Genomic DNA, 16852 nt, shown 5'->3' on the forward strand with positions numbered 1-16852 from the left:
CCAGGCAGCCTCTGGCTTTATCCTAAGCTGCTTATATGAGTTCTAGCCTGAGGTTGAGCAACTTCATTTTACTGCAATCAGTATGGTTCCCCTTTGCTCTCCTCAGCTCTGGGAGTGAGAACCCAGCCTTCCAGAGTAGAAATGGGAAGTGCTAGCTCCAGCGGAAAGGGATGAAGAAGGAAGAGAAGTTCGCTGAAGGGCATAATTGTTTCTCTCTGTTCCTCTCAGAGGGCCTGAGGCCGACAGCCCCTGAGTGCCTCCTGCTGCACTTCACTGAAGGCAGGAGTCAAGCAAGGTGCTAGCTAAGCTCCAAGCCCTGCAGCTCTCCGTCCATTCAGGGGAGCAATCAAGTGTCCCTTCCGATCCACACCAGCTTCAGTTCCTAGCCTCCTTGTGAGGAGCTTCATGTGACAAAAGTCACAAATGGGCTCTTGTGTACCAAGGCCCCTGCAACCCAGAGGTCCCAAGAGGACCTAGAGAGCAACTGCCTTCTAAGTTGGGAACACGCTCAGTGTGACTTGGAAACTGAAGGGAAGCTAGTGGCTGGCAGGCCCCAAGCCTAGGAAAGTGGAGCACACAAGGGCAAGTTAATCCCAAGTAGCTATCCTCTGTACCTTCTCCGTCCCCCCCCCCACTCCCCCAGTCCTTTCTCGTGTACCCAGCTTTCTCTCTGGAGGCACTTTTAGTGTGCCTCACTGTAGTCACTGCTCAAGATTCCCACCTCAACAAGAAAGGGAACAGAAATCCTTACTGTCCCACTCCAGAAAATCCTGTCCTTATGGTCCTGTGCAGGGAAGGAACTTTGGGCCTAAAAGGTCATGTCCTCTAGCCAACAGGGCCTTGGTGAGGCTAGAGAGTGACTCTTTCTCTTATGCAGAATAAAAGGAATAGGCCTGGGACTCCACTCGGGCACATGGGCTCACTACAAGCCTCATCTCTCCAGACATCAGTTTTTCCACCTGGATTATGTGACCCCCGTAGACTCAGTGGGTACTCGGGGTTCACCCTGCTGAAAGGCCTCTGTGAGAAGTGACCTAGCAGCCCCAGACCGTCCTCCTTGGATCATGTCAGAGCTGACTTCTCCCTTGGGCTGGTAAGAATCTTGCTGTGTCATGATGACCTTGGCATTCTACCAAAAGCCGGTGACTCATGGGGCCCCAGGGTGTAGGAAGGAGGCCTTTTGTTAGATTTTTTTAACCCAAACCTACCTCACATTTCCCCCATGTCTCAGTCCAGTGGCTGGAAGGCAGCTGATCGTCAGCCACAGCCCAGAGCTCCTTTGGAAGCTAGGTGGGTCCCTCATCCCCAACAATTCTTAAGAACTGAGTGCCTCATTCCTGCAAAACCCCCACTTGAATTTCCCACCCCAAAACAAAAACCTGGGGGTGATTTGGGTTTATAATAAAACAAGAGGTCAAACTTGAGCTAACCATGGGCCAGTTGGTACTCAGGGCTTTGCCCTTATCTGGCCAAATGTTTATGGCTGGAGATCGTAATCATCCTTTAATTCTCCTAAATCACCACGTGTAGTTAGCTAGATCACAGGGGAGATCCTTATCATGGTCCTTGGGGCAAAGATGAGAGGCTTCCAGCTACCTCTCTAATTGTCTCCACTCCCACACATGGTAAATTTAGATTTTAAGTTCTTTTCATGTTCCTTACTTCAGAGGAGTTCATGAGAGTCATGAAGCCAACAGGAAAGGCAGTGTCACCCCCATCTCTGAGAAGAATGGCTGCCTCCCACCCGGGCTGTCCTTAGTCCTACCTCGCCTCCCTTGGGTGACTTGAAGCCAGGCAGACTATCCGTTGCAGGTACTGAGCAAAAACAAGGAGAGCAGGTTCTACGTCTGGTTAATCCCCCAGGGAACAAGAACAAACAGCTCTGGGTGTGGGGCACCTGTGACTCAGCAGACCAGTCCCCTGCCACCAACACATTGGCTGGAGTCTGTTCTGATTCCTCCCAGTCTGTTGGAATTTGATCATAAGCAAACACTGTTTCTGCTTGCTTACAGAGGTCTACAAACCAGAGTTCTGTGTCTCGGGGTGGGGTGGGGGAGCAAAAAACAAAACAAAACAAAACAGGGTTCTCATTGTTTCTTTCAGTGTCTAGTTCCCAGCAAGCCAGCCCTTTCTGGAATGTGTGAGGCCAGGACAAAGCCCTCTGAACATGACCAGTGACCTACATCCCACTGATGGAAGGAGCCAGAGGCAGGCATTGGGGGTGCTCTGAGGAACTAAGAGCCATCCTGGGGGCAGATCCTGGTCCAGAATGGGACTTGTCTAAGCTGAGATTTGTGGAACCTGGAGGGAAAGCCATCTTACACTACAGGAATAAAAGCTTTGCCCAGCAGAGTAACTTAGGAGACAGTAATTAAGCAAGTCAGATGGCTGTGCTAGGTATCACATGAGGGAGCGACAAACAGAAGGCTCCTGAGCAATAGGAGCCCAGCTAGTAGCAAATATTAAACATTTTCCTAAAAATAGTCATCATGGCATGAGGCTACAAGGTGGCCATTGGGCTCAGGCTCCCAGAAGTTCATATGGAAGGTGGCAGTTCTCAGAAGAACCCACTTGCCAGGTCTCAGGACTTTAATCCTGAGCAGTTGACAGGCATGGGCCCTGAGTGGAGGGAATTGCTCCCTTAGGCCAATGCAGGGTGCCGGGGTTTGGTGACAGCCCCCATGAAAGTTTGGGAACACAGTGAAACCTAGAAATGACCCACACACACTTGCTTCCATGGAGCTGTCACTTAGCAAAGTGGGGATATACCTCAAGGTTTCTTGCATGCTGAGCCTGGGCCCCGATTCTTTTTTAATTTTTTGAAACAGGGTCTCACTGAGTTTTTCAGGCTGGCCTTGAACTTGTTATTCTCATGTCTCAGCCTCTGAAGTCCTGGGATTACAGGTATATAGTAGTACGTCGGGTTTATTCATTGTTGAAGTTTGTATCTAAGGTGGTATTAACTTCTTCAGTGTTTTGATTTGATGTGTATGGGTATTTTGCTTGTGTGTATGTCTGCACCACTTGCATGCTTGGTGCACTCAAAGGTCAGAAGACCCTGATCCCCTGAAACAAGAGTTGCAGGTGGCTGTAAGCCACCATATGGATGCTGGAAAGCAAGCCAGGGTCCTCTGAACAAGCTCTTAACCACAAAGCCATGTCCACAACCCCACCTTTTCATTTTAAAGAGCTACTCGACTTAGGCTGTGTTGTATGCTAGTACACTTGTGATGGCAGAAGTCGCCTATTGAATGTTGTGCTAAAGGGGACAGCAATTCACTTCACTTTCTGGGGATCCCTGGTCCATGGAGCCCAGCATCTTCCCAGGTCACGTGGGCCCGGGTCAAGAGGACTGTTCTGGCTGGATTGTGGGTAGTTTGTTTGAACTTGACAAGGTTCATGGCACCCAGACCAAATCCATGGAAAAACTCATCCCAACACCTGAGAAATTCATACCAAAATACCTTGTTAGATGGAGTGGTGTTTTGATTTTTTTAATTAGATATAATACCTGTAGTAAAAGTTTCAACAAGGACTGGAGAGGTGGCTCAGAGGCTAAGAGCACTGGCTGCTCTTCCAGGAGACCCAGTTTCAATTCCCAGCACCCATATGGCAGCTCTTGGTGTCTGTAACTCCAAGATCTGATACCATCACACAGACAAACACCAATGCACATAAAATAAAATTTTTATTAGGTTTCAACAGATTATTTTCTGCATACGTATTAAAGTCCCTCTGTAGCATGGGTTCACACCCATCCCATGTTCCTAATTAGAGGGTTTGAGATGAAAGGGCAGATGCCCCACTCTATCCTTCAAGAGCTTGGGAGCCATTTCTGCCCCCACCTGTTCCCGCACCTGGTTTGGCAGGGTACAAAATGAAAGCATGTTGGGCTGCTGCTGATTACTGGGAGACTGAACTGGGTGTGCACATTAGCTTAGAGAGAGGCAGCATGATTCTTCCTGGTGCCCTTACACCCTCAGAGCACGCAATCTTATATAGGTCATCTTTAATGGAGTTAGATCATTTTCTCTGTAAACTTACACATATTCTACTGAACTTATTTCTAGGTTCTTTATAATATTTACTTTTGTAAATGGTATTGGTTTAAATTGCCTGTTTTGCCAACTGGTTGATATTTGTAAGTAAAAGGTAATATTTACAGTGGGGTTTATTAATTTGTTAGTTTTGCAGAACTAGGAAGAAACCCCACTACCTCATACTTAACCTACTGAGCTATATCTTTAGCCTCACATGTTTATAATTGTTATTGGAATATTTTATCAAAAAGAACACAGACCTTAAAGGTGCAGCTAGACAACTTTTCACAAACGTGGCACACCCTTGTAAATTTCTCTCACATTAAGAAACAGGCTGGAAGCCGGGCGTGGTGGCATACGCCTTTAATCCTAGCACTCAAGAGGCAGAGGCAGGTGGATCACTGTGAGTTCAAGGCCAGCCTGGTCTACAGAGTGAGTCCAGGACAGCCAGGCCTACACAGAGAAACCCTGTCTCAAAAAAAAAAAAAAAACCAGGCTGGAAAGCTGGCTCATTGGTTAAGAGGACTTGCTAGCTTTGCTCAAGTACAAGTTTGGGTCCTAGCTCCCACATCAGGGAGCTAACAATTCCATGTAACTCCCAATCCCGGGGATCCAGTGCCCTCTACTGCCTTCTATAGGTGCCTGTACTAATGTATACATATTCCTCCAACATACAGATAATTAAAAATAAAATGATTATTTAAATAAAAAGAAGAAATAGTATTATCATCTGAAGTCCTAAGACTTAAGAGGCTGAAGCAGGGAAGTCACTTCAGGAAAGACATTCAAGACTACCTCAGCAACATAACAAGACCCTGGATTAAAACATATGGAGGGGGGCCAGAGAGATGGCTCAGAGGTTAAGAGCACTGGGTGCTCTTCCAAAGGTCCTGAGTTCAATTCTCAGCCACCACATGGTGGCTCACAACCATCTATAGTTAGATCTGGTGCCCTCTTCTGGCTTGCGGGTGTATATGCAGGCAGAACACTGTATATACAATAAATAAATAAATCTTTTTTAAAAACATATGGAGAATGCTCCTGTAATCTGCAGGAGGATTAGGAGTTCAGGGGTAGCCTCGGCTACATAATGAGTTTAATGTTCCCCTAGGATACATGAAACCCAATCTCAAAAAACAATTCTAAATGAATAGAGCCAGGTGTACTAGTACACATTTGTAATCATAGCACTTCAGAGGCTGAGACAAAAGGATTGCCTTGAGTTTAAGGCCAGTCTGGGTTACATAGCAAGCTTCAAACTATATAGGATTACATGTTGAGACCCTGTCTGAAAACTACAGCAAAAAATATGCACCCAAGAAGTCCCCCCACTTTATAGTCATTATTTCCCCAAGGATAGTATCAAACTTCTTCTCAACCCTTTGCTCAATTATTTTCACACTGTTTTCTTGGTACATATTGTAATACATAAATGGTAGCTGTGTTGTTGATGGCCTAATCTAGGACACTTCTGTCTCCCCACACAATTTTTGTTTTTGTTTTGTTTTAAGATTTGTTTATTATTATGTATAAATAATATGCAGCGATCCACCTGCATGTACACCCGCAGGTCAGAAGAGGGCACCAGATCTCATTTTTGATGGTTGTGAGCCACCATGTGGTTGCTGGGAATTGAACTCAGGACTTCTGGAAGAGCAGCCAGTGTTCTTTGTTTTGATTTTGGTTTTGGTTTTGGTTTTTTCAAGGCAGGGTTTCTCTGTGTAGCCTTGGCTGTCCTGAACTCACTTCGTAGACCAGGCTGGCCTTGAACTCACAGAGATCTGTCTGCCTCTGCCTCCCGAGTGCTGGGATTAAAGGCGTGCGCCACCACCGCCCGACCAGACAGTGCTCTTAACAACTGAACCATCTCTCCAGCCCCACCCTACCCCACACTCACACACAATTCTTGGGTACCCCTGCTAGCGAGTCTTCTACTTCCCTAGGCAACTCCTCATCTGAGTTCTGTCATAATAGACTCCTGTTGCACATTGTGGGACCTTGAAGTAAACCCATGAGTATTTAGTCTCTGTGTCTCAGATCTATGGTTTAGCATAATGTATTTGAGAGTTGCCATCACTGTTTGGAAATGGCAGCTCATCCTGCGCAGCTGAATACAGATGCCGAGTTTCTTCATTTGTGTGCTGCTTATTTTAATTAAAGCTGCCATGAGCATTCATGCCCAGATCGTTATTTCTCTGGGGTAATACCTAGGAGAGGGGTGATGGATAAGGTATGTGTAGGGGCTTCCCTTGGTAAGAGGCTGCCATGCTGTTTTAGATTGAACCATTACACGTTTCTACCCAAAGTCTATGAGTTCCTCACCAACATTAGGTCTGTCTTTTGCTTTGGTGTTTTGTGGGGAGTTCTATTAGACACAGGGTCTTGTGTAGCCCAGGTTAGCCTGGAACTATGTTGCCCAGGCAAGCCTCTTACCCAAGGAGTTCCATTTGCCTCAGCTTTTCAGGTACTTGAATTATAAGTATGTGCCAACATGTCCAACTATCATCATTTGGATTACAACCATTCCAATGAGTCTGAAGTGGTGTCCTGTTCAATCTGTATTTTCTGATACTTTCCAGGTATTTAATGGCCATTCATCTCCTTTCTGGGAAAATGTCTGGCCAAACGTTTTACCCATTTTAGTTTGATTGTTTTTCAGTTCGTCATAGGAACTACTTAGATATTGTGAATACAGGTAAGTTCAGCGAGCGCTCTCTCCGAGGCTTTTTGGTGCTAGAGATCGTGCTCTGGGTTCTGCACACACAAAGCACACACCCTACCACTAAGGCTGTAATGACTGGCTTGCCTACCTATTTGCTTCTTTTCTTTTCTTCTGTTTCATAATACTGGAGATTGAACTTAGAATCTTATGCATGCCTTTCATGTTTTCACCTCTCTCTTTGCTCTCCTATCCCCCGCTTCTCTGAGCAGGCCTTGAACTCACCATGTAGTCAAGGATAGCCCTAAAGTCCTTATAGTCCTTCCTCCACTTCTGGAGTTCTTGTAATTATTACTTTATATCCTAAGAAATCTCTATCTACTCCTATTGTTTTTTTAATCTAGCAACTTGGCCAAAGTCTCATTCTTTAGATTGATTTGAGGTGGTTTTAGTAAACAAGCTATCATCTAATAATGACAGGTTTTTGCATTATTTCCCAAACCTTATACCATTTTCATTTTTTTGTCTGATGATACTAGCAAGGGCTTCTAGTTTAAGACTGACTAAGGAGACAAAAGCAAGCATTTAGAATTTACTCCTAGACACCAAGATGCTTCCAGAGAGATTTAACTGAGGAAGAGAGACCTACCATGGTACACGCTGAGTTCATTCACCAGCAACACACACACACACACACACACACACACACACACACACACACACACACACACACACTATACACACTCTGCTGACATGTTGGCTGGCTTGACCTTCTTCAGGTAACCACAGCTGCTGTGACTTCATGTGTGCCACAGCCATGTCGTATCCAGAAGACAGCAATTCACAGTTCTCCTCCCCACCGTCCATCTCTCTCTTGTTAGTATTCTATTGTTTGTTTGGTTTTGGTTTTTCTAGACAGGGTCTCTCTGTGTAGCCCTGGCTGTCCTGGACTTGTTTTGTAGACCAGGCTGGCCTTGAACTCACAGAGATCTGCCTGCCTCTGCCTCCCAAGTACTGGGATTAAAGGCGTGCGCCACCATATCTGGTTGCTTATTTATTTGTTTGTTTGTTTGTTTGTTTGTTTTTATAATTCATGGAGTAGAAATGAGAACCCCTGCCTTCTCCAAAATCACTGAGCATCACCCCCAGACCAATTTTTCCATTGTATTTTTTTTTTCATTGCTACATTATAGATTTTTATTTTAAAATTCTGATTTTGGGGCTAGAGAGATGGCTGAGTGGTTAACAGCACTGGCTGCTCTTCCAGAGGTCCTGAGTTCAATTCTCAGCAATCACATGGTGGCTCATAACCATCTATAATGTGATCTGATGCCCTCTTCTGGCCTGCAGACATACATGCAGGCAGAGCACTGTATACATAATAATAAATAAATAATAAACTTGGGGCTGGAGAGATAGCTCAGAGGTTAAGAGCACTGTCTGCTCTTCCAGAGGTCATGAGTTCAATTCCCAGCAACCACATGGTGGCTCACAACCATCTATAATGAGATCTGATGCCTTCTTCTGGCCTGCAGGTGTACATGCAGGCAGAGCACTGTATACATAATAAATAAATACATCTTTTTAAAAAAGTTCTGACTTGGAGAAGGGGTTTTTGAAACAGTGTCTCCTTGTATGTTGGGAGGTTGTATATCACTGAAGCTGGCGTTTGTAAATGAAACAGGACCTCACTCTGCATCATCTAACCTGGCCTGCTATCATTTCTCTAACTTTATTACCTTCCTGCTCCTTTTATGTGAATGTGACATTTGAGGCCATATCTCACAGGTTTTGTTTGAAGTGCTGCCTTTATCATCCTTAAGTTCCAATGAATTCAATGTCTTGGGTTTCATCCTGAAGCCAGCAGAGTCATCTACTCACCTGTATTAGTACAAGGCTGAGGTAGGCTTGCATCTCAGGGCTCCTCTGATGCCAGATCAGGGCCTAGTAGATATATTTGTAGCCGAGTGGTACCCCTAAATGAGGATCCAGATGAGCAGTGGTAGGATGATCACAGCCATGTCAACTCTTTCTCACCATGTTTCCTCTGCTGCAGGGTGACCTGGCCAAGAAGAAGATCTATCCTACCATCTGGTAGGTATATCTCTACACTACCTCAAAAACCTCTGCCAGGGACAGGCCTTGACCTTCCCTACCCAGTCTGAAAATAGCTACGTTGTACCCTCAGGTGGCTGTTCCGGGATGGCCTTCTACCCGAAGACACCTTCGTTGTGGGCTATGCCCGCTCCCGACTCACAGTGGACGACATCCGCAAGCAGAGTGAGCCCTTCTTTAAAGTGAGTGACATTGGGTCCCAGAGCCTTGTTCTGCCCTTTCCTCTGCTCCACAACAAGACTAGGTCTAGGCAGCCCATGAGGAGCCCTGTCCCCATTCCCATCAGAAGCAACATTGCCCTCCCCTTCTTCCTTGACTTGCCAGGAGGCAGCGTCACCCAGAGCACTCAAGCTCTGATACCCCACATCTTTCCCCTTCCTTGCCAAGCACCAAAAGCTGTGTCCACTTACCTGTACAACCTTTTCCCTGACCTCTGAACAAAAACAGAGGAAGATAGTCCCTTCAGCCTCAGATCTGGTTCCCAGGTCTGCTCTGACCCAGCTTCTCTGGCTCCATCCTGCTGTGTTCTGGTGCCACACTGGGACATGCCAGCAGCTGAAAGGACTCCCCAGCAAATGTGTTATATTGGCGTTTTCTCAGCACCCCGAGTTTGCTATGATAATTTTGGAGAGACAGCTTTTCCATCATTCTTTTCTCTCAGGTCAGAGTTTCCTGAAATCCAGTTTCTACTCTAGGCATGAGGACCCTGAACATATTCAAACTGTACCAGTGATTGCCCCACATGCATACAGTAGTCCTGCTGTGCACATCAGGCTCTTCCCCATGGATGCACAAAGCTAGCAGAATGAAGTAAACCCCTGTACTTGTGGAGGAGAGACAGTTGACTCAAGGAGGGATGGAGGGAGAGAAAGAGAGAGAGAGAAAGAGATCGAGAGAGAGAGATCATTCCTGCTCCTTTAGGGCGGAACAGGCATAGACTCTGAGAAAAGTAGAAGTTGACATTTGTCTGTCTAACTCTTCCAGGCCACCCCAGAAGAAAGACCCAAGCTGGAAGAGTTCTTTGCCCGTAACTCCTATGTGGCTGGCCAGTATGATGATCCAGCCTCCTACAAGAACCTCAACAGCCACATGAATGCCCTGCACCAGGGGATGCAGGCCAACCGCCTATTCTACCTAGCCTTACCCCCAACAGTGTACGAAGCTGTCACCAAGAACATTCAAGAGACCTGCATGAGTCAGACGTAAGGCCTGTCTTTCTCCATTCCTGCCTCTTTGCTCTTGTTTTTGCCAAGTAGGCAAGCTGAAAAGATGAATCCTCCCAGTTTGATGTCCACATGGATTAGCAGTCCAAAGAAAAAAAGGGAACAGGCTATAAATACTGGAGTTTTCTAACAGCCTTTACTATTACCACATTTACTGGGCAGCTTCTAGCTTCCAAGGCTCCCATCATAAAATAGTGCCCCCGTGCAACAGTTTCCCCCAGTACCACAAGATGACAGTGTTGCTCCACAGAACAGCTGCTCATTTTTTTTTCTCTCCTTGATGACTCCCCACACATCCACAAGGTGGCAGTGTTATTTCATAAGAGACCACTGCTAACGAGTCCATCTTTTATTCATGATTTTGAATTTAGAAAACAAGTGCTCTGTTATTCATGGCAAAGAAAGGAACCTACTATTTTTAAATCAGTAGAAATCTGTGCAAGGTGACTCACACAGACAATCCCAGCACTGTGGAGACTGAGGCAAGAGGATTGCTTTGGAGTTCAAGACTAACCTGGAATACAGAGTGAGACTGTCTCAAACAACAACAAAATTAAGCTGAGTACAGTGGCACACACTTGTAATTCCAGTACTCAGAAGACAGGAGGATTACTATATAGTCAAAGCCAGCCTGGGCTATATACTTTGTTTGTTTTTTGTTTTTTTGTTTTTCAAGACAGGGTTTCTCTGTGTAGCCTTGGCTGTCTTGGACTCACTTTGTAGACCAGGCTGGCCTTGAACTCACAGAGATCCACCTGCCTCTGCCTCCTGAGTGCTGGGATTAAAGGCATGTGCCACACCAAACTCAGCCTAGTCTTCATACTAAGAACCCAAAACAAAAAGAAAAACAAGCTAGCTTAACAATGCATAAAACCAAGAGAAGTCAGTTGCATTGGGCCATGACTGTAGTCCATGCTATTCAAGGGATGAGGCAGGAGTTCCAGACCAACCTGAGCACCATAGTAAGAGTTCATCTCAAGAATATAAAACCAAGGAGCAAAGCTAGACATGATGGCACAGTGCCTGTGATCCCAGCTCTTGGGAGGTGGAGGCATGAGAATCAGGAATTTAAAGTCATCCTTGGATACATGAGACCGTCTCTCAAATTAAAGTAAAACTAATGAGGAAACTGTGTCTTTGATGTCCCATCTGTTGGTTGCTGAGCCACTTGTGACCCACTGAGGTTCAGTGGGAAAAGACAGGAACAAGGCCACCCAAAAATGTGCCAGTGGTGCTACCTTAGCACCAAAGCGGGCAAATCCAAGAAACAGTTCCAGTCCTCAGCATGTTGGCAGGAAGGCTTCTGAGATGTCTGTGCAGTGTAAGGATCAATAGTAGCCTGCAGAACTTCCCTGGGTCACCCAAGAATGCAGTGGATGAAAGCCCTGCTTCCAGCCAGGCATGGTGGCGCACTCGGGAGGCAGAGGCAGGGGGGTCACTGTGAGTTCAAGGCCAGCCTGGTCTACAAAGCGAGTCCAGGACAGCCAGGGCTACACAGAGAAACCCTGTCTTGAAAAACCAAACCAAAAAAAGAAAAAAAGCCCTGCTTCCTAGGGTGAGGTTGGGTGACATGTCCATAGGCCTATTCCTCGGGAAAGGTTTTGGAAATAATGTGATTGGGGCTCCCAGCAGAGGCTGGAACCGCATCATAGTGGAGAAGCCCTTCGGGAGAGACCTGCAGAGCTCCAACCAGCTGTCGAACCACATCTCCTCTCTGTTCCGTGAGGACCAGATCTACCGCATTGATCACTACCTGGGCAAGGAGATGGTCCAGAACCTCATGGTGCTGAGGTGCACAGGGGACAGGGTGGGAGGGGCCCAGGGCAAGGGTGGCAATGTGAGGAACCCTACCTGCCCTGCTGCCCCAAAGACAAATTCTTCCTAGATGCCAGCTAGAGTGGTAAGCTCCAGCTTGGCTCAGATACACCACTGTACTGTGGAATCCCAAGGATAGATCCATTCAAGGGCCCTTCCATGATGTCTCCCATGCTAGCCACTCCCCTGTGCCTCCCACAGATTTGCCAACAGGATCTTTGGCCCCATCTGGAACCGAGACAACATTGCCTGTGTAATCCTCACATTTAAAGAGCCATTTGGTACTGAGGGTCGTGGGGGCTACTTTGATGAATTTGGGATCATCAGGTAAGAACCCATATCCTACCCCAACTCAGCTCATCTTCACACCCTGAGGGCTATATCCAAGTGAGCTGTTGGAGGTTGCCATGAAGGGTACCATGCAGCCAAACCCTAAAGGGTTTTCAGGGTCAGATCTACTTCCTTGCCCTAGGAAACCTGGAAGACACTAGGGAAAAGGAGGCAAGGTTTCCCAACTTGTCACTAGAAAGCCTTGTTTGGTAAGCCTACAGCCCCTAGAACTTGGTCATCCCCTTGTTCCCACACTGGAAGTGGCACTTGACTAGAGCATCTGCCTCTTCTGCTACTAGGGATGTCATGCAGAACCACCTCCTGCAGATGTTGTGTCTGGTGGCCATGGAAAAGCCCGCTTCCACAGATTCAGATGATGTCCGTGATGAGAAGGTACGTGGAGGCTTGTCCACCATGTCCCCAGCAGCCATGCCCCATAGCAAGCCACTCTATGACAAGGCACTGGACACATGTCCATTCCCCTATACCTTCCCTGTTACCAAGGGGACTGCTTTGCATTGGTTTTCTCCCAGGTCAAAGTATTGAAATGTATCTCAGAGGTGGAAACCTGCAATGTGGTCCTTGGCCAGTATGTGGGGAACCCCAATGGAAAAGGAGAAGCTACCAACGGGTACTTAGATGACCCCACAGTGCCCCGTGGATCCACCACTGCCACCTTTGCAGCAGCTGTTCTCTATGTGGAGAATGAGCGATGGGATGGTAGGTGGCACCTATAGGACCCAGCAAGGCATACCTAGATGTGCCCTCAAAGAGACACTTGGTGTGTTTAGATACATGGTGCTCAGTGGTAAGGGATACTGGAGAGGAGGGTTAGCACAAGTGGGAAACCACCCCAGTCACACCACATGTTCATACATATATATAAGCACAGGAGATTCTCTCTCTCTCTCTCTCTCTCTCTCTCTCTCTCTCTCTCTCTCTCTCTCTCTCTCTCTCTCTCTCTCTCCCCTCCTTCCCCACTCCTTCCCTCCCTATCCCCTTCTCTCTCACACACATACACACAGCACAAGATTGAGCAAAAGCCAGTCTCTGAGGCTAGCCCTGTCCCCTAGGGGTACCCTTCATCCTCCGCTGTGGCAAAGCCCTGAATGAGCGCAAGGCTGAGGTGAGACTGCAGTTCCGCGATGTGGCAGGTGACATCTTCCACCAGCAGTGCAAGCGTAATGAGCTGGTGATCCGTGTGCAGCCCAATGAGGCTGTGTACACCAAAATGATGACCAAGAAGCCTGGCATGTTCTTCAACCCTGAGGAGTCTGAGCTGGACCTGACCTATGGCAACAGATACAAGGTTCCCACAGGGAGGACCATCTGGGAGGCCCTAAGGGAGGCCCTGGGTAGCTGAGTACAGCAGTATAAGCAACATTCCATCTTCCCTAACCCTGCAGAATGTGAAGCTCCCTGATGCCTATGAACGCCTCATCCTGGATGTCTTCTGTGGGAGCCAAATGCACTTTGTCCGCAGGTGAGGGACCCCCCCAGCCTAATACAGTCAGACAAAAGGAGTGGTCTTCTCCTTCTGTCCCTATGTGCCTCCACTCCATCCTACACTGTATCCCTTCAGTGATGAGCTCAGGGAGGCCTGGCGTATCTTCACGCCACTGCTACACAAGATCGACCGTGAGAAGCCCCAGCCCATCCCCTATGTCTATGGCAGGTAAGGGAAGGATGGGTGCTCAGGGAACCAAGCCAAATGACGCATGGCAGCGGGGTTACCAGGGACAAAGGTCACTCATGTCTCCCCTTTGCCTCCCAGCCGTGGCCCCACAGAGGCAGATGAGCTGATGAAGAGAGTGGGCTTCCAGTATGAGGGCACCTACAAGTGGGTGAACCCTCACAAGCTCTGAGCCCTGGGAACTATATCCTCTGCACTCTGCCCCTTTCGGCCACCCTTTCTGCGTCTGTCCTCACCATCTAACCCAATAGTAGGACTATTGACCCCATATTGGAAGGACTTTGGGACCATAGGCTTAGCCACACATTCTAGTCCCTAGGACTTAGGCCACCATTCTCTGTCCTATGCTGCTGATGCCACTGCCACCACCACCCAGCCCAGCTACATTCCTCAAAACTCACTGTAATGCTTTCTGGGCCATCACTGGCCCTATCTGAGCCACCCATCTTTCCACAAGACCTGACTCGCCTCCTCCCCTCCAGCCCCTGCAGAAAGAAGAAAACCTGTCTGTAGAAAGTCTGTCCCTGGACTTCTTAAGACAGGAGTTAGAAACAATGGGGAAGAGCCTTACTTAGGTCTCAGGAAGATAATAACCAAACCACACTCCCTAGTGGCTATGGGCAAGCTCCTCAAAACTTGAAAGAAGTGGTCAAGGACACCCATGTGAGAGGACCTGCCCATGACCACACAAGCCCCAGTGCTACTCGACATTCCTCCTCACCGGCTGGAAGAGACCCCATGCTGCCTAGCAACATCCTGGGTCCCTAAATATCCCCTAACCAACTCTCTACTCCATAGTCAGCCTCATCCTGCCCATAGGCAGCCTACTCACGAAAGGCAAGCAAGAGCAGCAGCTAGGATTTCCTTACCGTAACCCTGCTATTAAATCCTCAAACAGTTTTTACCTGTCTTCTTGTCATTTCCTCCCTGCCATCCAGGACCATGAAGGAGAGACCTATTACTTTCCCACTCCCCATGCGTATTAGTCAGGGCTCTATAAAGGAACAGAACTGATAAAACATATACATTGGAGTTGCTTACAAGCTCCAGTCCGAGTAGTCGAACAGTGGCCATTTCCCAATGAAAGGGCCAAGCATGCATGAGCTTGGATGTCTCAGGGAAGTGAGAGCTGCTAGGCTTCAGTCTAGGTTGGATTCCCGAAGAAGTGGGTTCTAACAGCAAAGAAATGGCTCCTGAATAAGAGAGATGAACTTGCCACCAAGAGTGAGGGCAAGCAGGCAAAAAGCAAGTTTCCTTTTATATGGGCTGTCACCAGAAGGTGTGGCCCAAATCCAGGGTGGGTCTGACCTAGGAGTACCCTTCATCCTACCCTGTGGCAAAGTCCTAAATGAGCACAAGGCTGAGGTGAGACTGCAGTTCCGTGATGTGGCAGGTGACATCTTCTACCAGCAGTGCAAGCGCAATGAGCTGGCGATCCGTGTGCGGCCCAATGGGGCTGTGTACACCAAAATGATGACCAAGAAGCCTGGCATGTTCTTCAACCCTGACCTCAACTGAGCTGGAGTTTGAGTGGGTTTTCCACCTCAAATAATCCAACCAAGAAAAATCAAATCCTTCAATTATAAGCCCAACTTTTTGGGTTTAATTCATTCCAGATGTACTCAAGTTGACCAACGATATTAGCCGTCACATCATGTTACCTTCTAGAGTCCTAACCCCAACACCTGCTCCACACTTCCCTCCTTTCCTGACTCTCTCGTCATCCTTATTCCTGAGGTCTCCCAGGGCTTCAGCCAGGAGCCTGGGTCTGACCTCCAGCCTCTGTAGCCTATTCCCTGTATCTGTTGCCATCACCACTACAGGGATGTTTGTCAATGAGACTAGCCTGAAGTACAAGGGCAGATCACGCTGCCTTTTGCCTTCTACAGAAATACTACTGCTTTATTGTTCATGCAAGTCAGTAAACTTACTAGCTTTACCCTCCTAGTACTTAGGAAGGAGAGTTGGGGAGTTGGTAAGTCTTATGACTGACTGACATTGAAAGCAAGGGAGAAAGGATAATCAGAAATGCTACCTTACCCAGCCTCTGGCCTTAACTACAGCTAAAGAGCTAGAGTTCTGAGCCTGTATGATCTGTCAGGTACCTTCCTGCAGTAACCATAACAAAGCACCACAGTGAGGTGCTTCCAACATTGGAAGTTCAGTGTCACCCTGCTGGATGCAAGGAACCCTCTAGGGAAGAGCCCTCCATCTTTTCCAGCATCAAGGGATTTTAGAAATTCCTGTTTGTGGCTATCTAGCCTCTGCCTCTTAGGGTACTTGTCAAACTGGAATCAATGCCCACCTTACCCCTGTAAGATGTCGTCAGCTAACTATACCTGCAGACAATCTTTTGCCTGGTGAACAGGAATTTCATTCAACACACTGCCATGCCCCCCACAAAGACATTGGCCCTGAGCAACAAAACCTGTTGAACCTCTGCTCTAAGCTGAGCCCTTGGTAGATAGTAGGAAGCTCCATCACCATGACCCTTACACTCATGCCTTAGTTCTAATAGACAAGGGTAATAGGACAGTGACCAAAGGGCAGAAGGTCTATACATAAAGCAAGCCAATGGCCTAGATAATGGGCAACTGAGGCACAGTCTGCTCCTGGCAGAAAGCTAAGAACATGCATTTAGGCCATGTAGGACCTACTAATCCAGGCCTAGGAACAAAACAACTTGGGCTTGGCCCTTCTGCCTCCTACTTCCGAAGGCAACTTTGTGTTAAGACAGTTCTTGCTGTTTTGAGCAATCTGGGCTCCAGCAATACTGCCTCAGCTTCCCCAGTAGCTGAAACTACAGGCATGTGTCTCTATAGCCAGCTATCCAGGGCTTCTTGTTTGAACAATCAAGACTTCTCACTAGCTTGCTACTGAGAACTGAGTGTCCTCATCCCTGCCTGGTCACCTATCCATGAGAGTAACACAGTCTGGTTAGGGTGAGGATGGCCAGCAGAGCCTTGGATCTAAAGGA

The 16852-nt window shown here is 47.5% G+C and overlaps 2 protein-coding genes and 1 long non-coding RNA gene across 6 annotated transcripts in view; 2 read left to right on the forward strand and 1 right to left on the reverse strand.

Moving 5' to 3' along the window:
* Positions 1-2112, reverse strand: part of IKBKG (inhibitor of nuclear factor kappa B kinase regulatory subunit gamma) — a 23062-nt gene extending 20950 nt beyond the window's left edge. The window contains exon 1 of the mRNA XM_084790953.1: positions 1766-2112. The gene's annotated coding sequence lies outside the window, so the exon portion shown is untranslated. The remainder of the gene's footprint in view (positions 1-1765) is intronic.
* The window catches only part of G6PD (glucose-6-phosphate dehydrogenase), a 17243-nt gene extending 2468 nt beyond the window's left edge, over positions 1-14775 (forward strand). The window contains exons 3-14 of one of the 4 annotated variants that reach the window (XM_084790945.1): positions 6497-6619; positions 8756-8793; positions 8888-8996; positions 9799-10016; positions 11667-11828; positions 12054-12179; positions 12482-12575; positions 12716-12902; positions 13256-13491; positions 13589-13665; positions 13765-13857; positions 13957-14775. In XM_084790945.1, coding sequence (XP_084647071.1) covers positions 6497-6619; positions 8756-8793; positions 8888-8996; positions 9799-10016; positions 11667-11828; positions 12054-12179; positions 12482-12575; positions 12716-12902; positions 13256-13491; positions 13589-13665; positions 13765-13857; positions 13957-14047 — 1554 coding nt within the window. In that variant the 3' untranslated portion in view covers positions 14048-14775. The remainder of the gene's footprint in view (positions 1-6496; positions 6620-8755; positions 8794-8887; positions 8997-9798; positions 10017-11666; positions 11829-12053; positions 12180-12481; positions 12576-12715; positions 12903-13255; positions 13492-13588; positions 13666-13764; positions 13858-13956) is intronic. The other 3 variants (XM_084790946.1, XM_084790947.1, XM_084790948.1) reach the window with 3 other exon arrangements.
* On the forward strand, positions 1677-5065 carry LOC311602628. The gene is made up of 2 exons (XR_014780804.1): positions 1677-1812; positions 2104-5065. It is a non-coding gene; the product is annotated as an uncharacterized lncRNA (long non-coding RNA).
* Positions 14776-16852: the final 2077 nt, after the last annotated feature.

Source organism: Acomys minous (assembly GCF_964271855.1).
Source record: "Acomys minous genome assembly, chromosome: 7".
Lineage (NCBI taxonomy): Eukaryota > Metazoa > Chordata > Mammalia > Rodentia > Muridae > Acomys > Acomys minous.